Genomic DNA, 8,741 nt, shown 5'->3' with positions numbered 1-8,741 from the left:
GCAGCCCCCGGGCGTCCGTACTCCCTCCGTCAGGGAGGGGCTCCGTCAGGGACGGTCTCGCCGGGGCCGCTGTGGAGCGAAGGGAGCGCACTCCTGTGCCTCCCCCGTGCCGCCATCTCCTGCCGGCCGCTCTGTGTGTGCCCGACCCTCCCGGCCGTCCCCGGCCCTCGGGCAGCCTGCTGGAGCTGATCCCCCCTCTCTCTCTCCCTCTCTCCCTGGTGCTGGTTCTCTCTGTCCTGGCCCCTTTCGGGGTTGCGCGGGTGCAGCCCATGAGGAAGGTCCTCTTCTGGATCCTGGTACCCTTCGTGTTGCGTTTCGCCCCGCAGTTAAAATCTTCAATCCATTCTATGCCGCCTACGGTGACTCCGGATGCGTGACAGCGAGAGGTGGTATTTTGTTATCAAGCACTGAGACAGTAACTAGTCTCTACCCAGTTGCTATTTTGCGTGTCTTCTTTAATTAACTTAAAACAACACGTGGGAGAAAAAAGTCATGGATTTTCTAAGCTTTGCTTTGAGGTTTTTTTTTTCAGTCACAGTCTCCGGGTTGTAGTGATGCTGAAAACATGGTCCTATAGTCACCTTCATGCCTAAGCTGCCTTAGCTCTGAGAAGCACATCTGCTTTCTAGGAGAGTTAAGACCGATCCCCTTTCTTTCTCTGAAATGCTTGAGGACATGTAGTAACAGCATATCAGCACATCAGATATTGTTTTATTAATGCTCTTCGTGATAGAGCTTTTGAAGCCCCTCAGATGTGTACACATTTTGGGGCTCAAAGTCTCTGTTTCTCTTTGAGTGTCTAGGAAATGTCCCAGTTGTTTGAAGATGAAAAGTCTGAAGTATCATATTTTTTCAGAATATTGGCTTTCAGCCTGAGTTGCTGTCGCAGTTATGGTTGGGGAAGGCTTTCATACTGGTACTCGAGGTTCTTTGTTGGTAGACAGATGGCTCTTTCTTCTGTCGCTGCAAATGACAGGATCAAAGTCAAATTGACACGAATATACAGTCCTGAGTGGAAGCTAATTGGTGGGAAGCAGTGATGAGGAATTGCTTTTCCAGAGAGAGAAACTGCTGCGAAATAGAAAGGGGATGATGTGGGTACGAGGTGTAGCAGACAGATGGAGCAGCGGGCCAGAAGTGAGTCACCGAGGTTGGGAAAGACACTGAGCCCTTTCCCTCTCGGTGACTGCTCGGAGAAATGCTTCAGGTTTAAAAGCCTTGCTAGGTGGAAATTCCTAAAGAGTGATTGTATAGAGGGAGCCTGGAACAGCACATTATTTAACATTGGCACATCCTTTTGAAAACTGAATTGCTGTTTCCAGGTTTGGAAGCTCCAGCTCTAGGATTATTTTAAAGTTGACTTGCCAGGAAACAAACTCCATCTCTAAACGTCATACCTGCTTTCCTGCTTTGTATATAACCTAGGAAACATGCAGTCTGGAAATGTAGAGCTCTCTTTGCTCTACAGCTTTGTTATGTCTTTCTGGCAGCATATTTCTTCAACAGTATTCCATAAAGGAGTGAAACTTGCCCACAACTGCTAAGTAAGGAGCAGTCTTTTGAGGTTCATAGTATGGCACAGTTCATCTGGTCATGGAAGGTTTTGTTCCCTGTGCCTGGGTATGGGATAGAATTAGAGCCTTTTCTGTAAAGTATTTTTATATTCTATGCTATGAACTCTGCAAATATACAGGAAATTTCTGTGCTCCTAATAAGGAAGATGTGATGAAAAGCTCTTTGAACCAGTCTTTGTTTCCCACTTTTACATTTTTGAATAATTTAAGCAAACTGTAGGAGCAATAGGTCTACACAAACTGCTGGGATGTGCTTTTGGCTCCGAGTTACCAAAGGTCTGCCAGAAAGTCTTCCTGCAAAGAATTCCAAATGTGAATTTTGTGCAATGTATGTATTTTGGATGCCTGTGATCATGTAATTTCAGCAGAGAAGTTGATCACTGAGAAGGTTAAAACACTCCTAGGAATGGAACTTTAATGCAAAAACACCCTTACTGGTTTCTGTGCTTTGCATCTACCACAGTGCTTATATGGAAATATATGTATCAAAGAACCTGACCCCTTGGGCTGTTTCTTCTATTTAGTCTATGGAACCTTCCTAACTGGACAGGAGCTCTTGAGTACACCATTCTTGGTTTTTCTTTTTCAATTTGTTGATGGTTTATGTTGGCATCCTTCATTTTGCATTTCATTTTTCTATGTAGCAGTGAAAGTTGTTTTAATAATAATTCCAAGCTCTTATTTAGAGACCTTCAGTCTTAGCATTTATAAAATCCCTTTATTCCTTTAGATTTATAAAGGTAGGAAAAAGGACATGGCCTAGTGGTCTCAAATTCACACAGTTACCCATTGTCTGTCAGAAAAATGTCCTGATGCTCTGGCAACTAAGGCAGAGGTTTTTTCATTCTAAAATGTAACTTCAACATTGTATTTGAAAGATTAGTTAGACTTTATTTATTAGTTAGACTAATCGTGTATTAGAAATAAGGAAAGGTATGTTGCACTTTGACTTCCATCTTGGGCTGTATTGTCGTCTCCTATGTTTTCGAAAGCTGTGGTTTTGGCACACCTTATGTCAATGATGCAAAGTCAACTGGAAACTTCTTGCTTGCATCCTCTCTTGTGAGGGAGAGATCTGTCCAACTCTGTCAAAGTTGTGTTGGAGGAGGTTCCGGAAGTTCCAGTATGTGAGACTGCATATCCACCCCTGTTTTTGGTTTGGTTTTTTTTTTTGTTTCCCTTGAACTGTGTGGGTTGTAGGAAGAGTGTGAGCTCGTGTTTTGGTTTATCTTGCTGAACTGAACAGCTGCCAAAGAGTGGTGCTGCTCTGTTTCCTTTTAGCCTCTTCCCAAAGCCAAGCCACACCTTTGCGTTGCTTCTCTTACCTTGATCCCAGAACGAGTGCTGATTTGGAAAATCCATTCAACTTTCCCACCCAGTGTAAGACTTTGTAAGAAGGATCAATTTGGATCATCTTGCTAAGTTGGTTGCTGCACAATCACACAGCCGTTGTGTGAGGGAACAGAGACCATAACTTCCTGTGATGGAGGGGAAGAAAGATTTCCATGTGTGGCCCTCATGCCCTCCCAGCTCTTTAGGAGTGTCCCAGTGTTAAATCTGTGTCCGGTGTAACCTGTGTGTCGTGAGCAGAAATGTAGATTGCATATACCATCTTGCTCATTGCTGTGATCTTTTTATGAATTTAGAGTTTGGATTAATCTAGGTATTATTAAAGATTTCTGTACTTGGTGTGCTCTGAGCATTTTGGGATCTCTAGCTGGTCAGAGTGACCCTGAAATAGGTCAGAAAGACTCTTTTCCCGGCCTAGTGGTCGAAGAAGGAGTCAGAGCTCTTAATTTCTCGGTCTCAAGGTTGTTTATTGTATCTTATCTATAAAATTCTTTCTCCTGTCCTGCCGAGGTCTGCTCAGCAGGACGGACAAAGGCACTCTGCCTGCACCCGGAGCGGTGTTATGTCTTTGTACTAAAAACTACGTGTACAATATTTACAATCACTTTCCAATACCTATCACCTATGTTAGACAGTGAGCTTCTACTCTAAACCAATCTAAAAAAGTGCTAACATCACAGCAGAAGATGGAGGCCAAGAAGAAGAAGGAGAAAGGCTGGACACACCCCAATTCCTCCATCTTGCCCCCTGAACCCCCATTCCAAAAACCCCAAAAAAATCTATTTTTCCATCCTGTGATAAATTCACTATCATTCTACTTTAACTGTCGTGGCTTGTAATTCTTCATATAAGGTTGGTAATTGTTTTTTCCAACGGCTAAATTAAATGCACAGGGGTCTTGGGCTCTGTGCCAAGGTCTCTGAGCCCCCTGGGCAGCGGCTCGAGTCCTCCAGGGCAGGCAGAGGAATTTCCTGGGTTCTGACATGAGCACATGAACTCTTCAAGTTGGGAAGATGATGTGCATCCTGCTGCTGGAGCAGCGACTGGGATTGTGTCTGACTCCAGGTCTCAGTCCTAGCTGTGTGTCTGCTTCAGGTGTCTCTTCAATAACAGGCTGTGTGTGTATGTGTTGTGTGCTTGGAGGCACAGTCTTTCATGATGCTTTCTTAAAGCAGCTGTTTGGGATAGTCAAATCTGCACACGGGGTAGCAGACTTGAACACTTTCACATCAGCTGTTTGTTGCTATTGGTTGAGAAAGCTGGGATTTCATAAAGCCATGTTTGGTTAAAAATAACCCCCTCTGACAGTATTCTGCTTCTCCATAACATTTTTCATTTAGGCTCAGATAAACAGTCTCTTTGTAGAATGAGAATGTTGCCACTGTGATTTTTGAACAGTTTTCTAAGTCCTAAGGGTACTGCACACAATAATTAAAAAACTGCTTCCTCTCACAAAAGTGCCAAGTGGCTTGAATTTGTTGGACAGTAGATATGTAAATACAGAATTTTACTGAATCAGTCACATTATTTATTATTTTATTGTTAACTGGCATTATTTGATATTCAAAGCTCTGGTTAATAAATTAGGCACCCTGTTGTGCCTTGTTTGGGTAGCCAAAGATGTAATTGATTTGAAAATTGGAGGTACTTTTTGTTTTTTTCCAGTTGAGTTTATTTCTGGTTCTTTTGAGCCATTCTGCCTTTGAACAGCTTATTAGTCATATTTTGCCACTCAAAATCTGATTCCCTGTAATGAGCAGGGCCTTGCTCCATTTTTAAAATTATTTCTGATGCTGCTGTGATAGATGAGAGGCAGATAAATTTATGTTCTGTAAAAGCAAACACGAGGCCTGTAAGAAACAGGTTGCAATTAATGTGATGTGCTTGATATTTGTAGTATATATACCTCACTGGTATTCCTAATGCTGTATGGGGGATGAATGTCTTTTCAAATTCAGGAGACCAAGGAACTTGAACAGGTTTGCATGTGTTCTAGAAGGATGTGTATTGGTATAATCAAAGGACAGCTGCACTCCTGTAAAAATGAAACCATCCCTGAGATGGTGAGACCAGGAACAGGTCTTACCGGAGTAACTAAAGCCTAGGAGAAGCAGGAATTGGCTGCATGTGGTGCTGAAAAACTTCAAAACTGCAGCTAGAAGATGTTTCTTGTTAAGAGCATTGCTTGCTGTAATTCTTGTCAGAACTATAAAAATAAGGCTGTAATCATGACTGATTGAATGCTTCATTTTTGCAAAGAGATAGTGAACATGAAGTTTAAATGTTAAGTTTAATTTCTTAAATGTTTTGTGGCTGTCATGAGACCAAGCTGTTAAGATCAATGGAAATTCTAGGAAGATGTATTAATTGTTTCAACGTTTCCCCAATCTTTTTCTTAAAAAAAAATTACAAATTGCTTTATCTTTCGGTTGTAAAATATAATTTAGGATTTTGGGACTACTTTGTAATTTCTGTTTAATGTATCATTCTGCATCTTACTCCTTCGGTATTGTAATTTTTTTTTTTAACTGAGAACTGTGTCAATTGAGTACTTGCTTTGGGATTTTGGACTCCATTCTGGTTTTGAACTATTTGTTCCCGTAAAATTCTCTCTGATTCCTGCATGAATAGTTCTGAAGTTAAAAGTCAAAATCATTTTCCATTTAACCTGTTTTCACTTTCCATTCCTTTAGGTTTGGACTCAGCAGGATCGTCAGGGCATCCTCAATACTTTAGCACAGTTATTGCTGGATAAAGAATGTACTCTATTGATCGGCCGACAGCTTCGGCCCATCCTGCTGGATTTGTTGGAAAGAAATGCAGAAGCTATCAAAGCTGGTGGCCAGATCAACCACGATCGGCATGAAAGGCTCTGTGTAGCAATGAGCAAGCTGCTTGCTGACCACCCTGATGTTATGCCGTGAGTAATGGGATGTCATTGTTTGAATTTAGGAAGTGTTTACAACCTTCCCCTGGAGGCAGGGTAAACCAGGTTTTTGTTAATAGATGGATTGGGATGGATTAGAGAGAAGGACACTGACTGACTGGTGTTTTTATATTTTAGATATGGTGTTTATACTGGTATTTTGTTTATTTTAGAACCTTTTGGTTACAATGGAAAGGAGATATATAGCCGTTTTGGTTATTACCTGTAGAAATAGAACAATATGTAAGCATAAAAAGTAACACTTAAGAAAATGTATAAATGAAAAGAAAGAGAGTAAAAATAGAAATCTCACAACCCACGGTTCCAGTGGTGAGACTTGCTTGTTGCAGTTTCGATATCCATTGGTCCAAGTGGTGGTCGAAGTGTTGATCCATCATGAGGTGGGGGAAGCCCATGGAACACAAAATTTGTTGGGTTAATAAACACTCAGGTTCAGGTGGGAATGCCCAGGTACCTTCCCTGGTGGGGGAGAGTTTTAGCTGTATTGCAACACTGTGGATCATGACCAGTTCTCTGATGGAAGTTGCTAAAAGTGAACCTGGGGGCACTTAGGGATCTTGGATTCATGACTCTTCCCAAGATATGGCTGCTGCCTCTAAGGTAGCTGAGCCAGTTATGCCTCATCAGAAGGGATGAATGCCTTCAGTGTGAATGTCCCGGTATTTTCCCCCGAGGGGAGTTTTCACACCTGAGCCACTCGTGTAAGGGAAGACATTGTCATGATAAAAAGCGTTATCTCACCTTGCAGGATTTGCTTCTTACTGATGGTCTCTTCCAGACATGGCCCAAACCCCTGCTTGTAGCCCTGGGTGATGGGTGCTCAGCCCCTCTGCCCCTGGGCTGTGACCCTGCACATCCTCAGCAAAGCACTGATGCTTTTGCAAATGGGCAGTTGTTTGAGTCATCATTAACCATTAACATTGCAGTTAACATTTAATCCAGACGTTATGTGCTTGTTAGTATTCCCTGGTGAAGAGAGGTAGTGTCAGAATTTGAATTATCTCCCACAGTAACAAATGTGTTTTGAACGGAAATAATTATTAAGTAAATACAAGTCTCAAACACAGTTTGTTTTGATTAAATCGTGTTGTAAGATGCAATTTGATTTTCACTTGTGATCTACAGAAAAGCAAAACAGCTTGAAAATAGTTCACAACCAAAATCCCTGAGTTTAATGTTAGACCTCAAGGCTGGTAGAATATAAAGTCGCTTAAGTAGGAATCTGTATTACTTTCTCAGTAAACAAGAGCAAAGAGTTTTCACCAAAGGCAGTACTGTTTCCCCTTGATAATTAAGTAATGATTTCTAATAAGGCGAAGTGTCTGTTGTCAGCTGATTGCTGAAGTGGTTGTCTTTCCCATGTGTGGATGAAGTTAATTACAGGCTTAGTTCTTAGTACTGTCAATTACTGTCTTAGGACCTGTGCCCTGACATCTTTATTAGTGTCTGGTTTTCTTTCTTCTGACTTACATGTTTGTGTTCCATCTCTTTCTCTCTCACTCTCTTCTGAAGATTTGCTTTAAGATACTTTAAAACTACATCACCAGTTTTCCAGAGGCTTTTCCTGGAGAGCTCAGATGCAAACACAGTCCGGTATGGGCGCAGACGAATGAAGCTGCGGGACCTCATGGAGGCCGCCTACAGATTTTTACAGAAGGAGCCATCAGTTTTCCGGGAGCTATGGGACTGGAGCATGTGTGTTCCACTCCTAAGGAGTCATGACACTTTAGTCCGTTGGTAAGTTAAAACCTCCAAATCATCATTGAATTGCTGTATCTGTATCTTGAATTGTAATTAAAAATGTTCACATGCAATAGAAAGCGCCTTCAAGTAATACCAGCAATCCATACCAGTGGTATCTGTATTTATACTTCTTAACTGACCTTTTGAAAGCTATAGTGATCTATCACAAGGTGAATTTCTGACTAGCACTTAGTAGTGCTTAAAACTATGGTCTTGAGATTCTTTCCAAATTATATCAGTTTGCCAAGGTTGGTTCTTTTTTCAGTTGTGTGTTGATTTCTCAGCAGCTGTAAAACATAGCTTATTTAAGCTGCACCTTCTATTGGCCTTGTTACAGGTTTTATGTGGGATTTTGGTCAGATCTTTCATGTTAGGTGTCTGCCCGCAGGCCTTCTGCCTAATAATGTGCTTTACCTTATTTAGTATTGATAGTGCCTTTTATTTTAAAAAAGATATTTAATAGTCTTCACTTTTTTAAACATAAATTCTGAATTGTGTTGGTAGCACATAATTTCAGTAAGGTGTATAATTTAGGAAGGGCAGAACTAAGACTGTTGTCAAATCTATCAGTCATTTCTGAAGCTCTTCAAAATGACATAGTGTCAGAAAAAGAGAGCACTTGCAATTCATTGAGTAGAATTGGTTTACGTGGTGTTCAACCAATAGTCTTTAGTAAGTGAATGAGCTGACTCTTAAACATTTATCCTGAAACAATCTTCTGCCTTCCCACCATTTCTTCCTTTCCCCCATCATGCTCCTTGAAAACTTTGTTCTGGAAGTTAAAAACAGCATTATAATGAATGAGAACTGGTTTATGATTTATATTAAATGTTCCTTTGTTGCAAGACAGCTTTATGTAGTCACAACTTGGAAATTGTTGGCTTTTCTAGGCACTCAGAATTGATTTCATTGCATTAAGTTTACTTTAGAAATAGCATGAAATGCAGTTTTGGAAGGGAAATAGTAGGAGGAAAAAAATGGGCAGAGATGACTTCATTTTCCTTGTCTCATATGTTAACCTTCATTTATTTAGGAAAGTGCATTCCGTTATTATATTTCTGCTGATAATTCATTTCTTCAGAGAAATGTTAGCTAATTGGGTAATGAATTAAAACTGTGCCATGATA

At 41.0% G+C, this 8,741-nt stretch overlaps 1 protein-coding gene across 1 annotated transcript in view; it reads left to right on the top strand.

Moving 5' to 3' along the window:
- Positions 1-4,924: 4,924 nt before the first annotated feature.
- The window catches only part of MDN1 (midasin AAA ATPase 1), an 87,070-nt gene continuing 83,253 nt past the window's right edge, over positions 4,925-8,741 (top strand). Inside the window, exons 1-3 of the mRNA XM_031057598.1 lie at positions 4,925-4,987; positions 5,618-5,844; positions 7,384-7,608. Of these exons, the coding sequence (XP_030913458.1) occupies positions 4,925-4,987; positions 5,618-5,844; positions 7,384-7,608 (515 nt within the window). The remainder of the gene's footprint in view (positions 4,988-5,617; positions 5,845-7,383; positions 7,609-8,741) is intronic.

The sequence above is a fragment of the Geospiza fortis genome, unplaced genomic scaffold (genome assembly GCF_000277835.1).
Source record: "Geospiza fortis unplaced genomic scaffold, GeoFor_1.0 scaffold264, whole genome shotgun sequence".
NCBI lineage: Eukaryota > Metazoa > Chordata > Aves > Passeriformes > Thraupidae > Geospiza > Geospiza fortis.
This window is presented reverse-complemented; position numbering and strand designations above follow the sequence as displayed.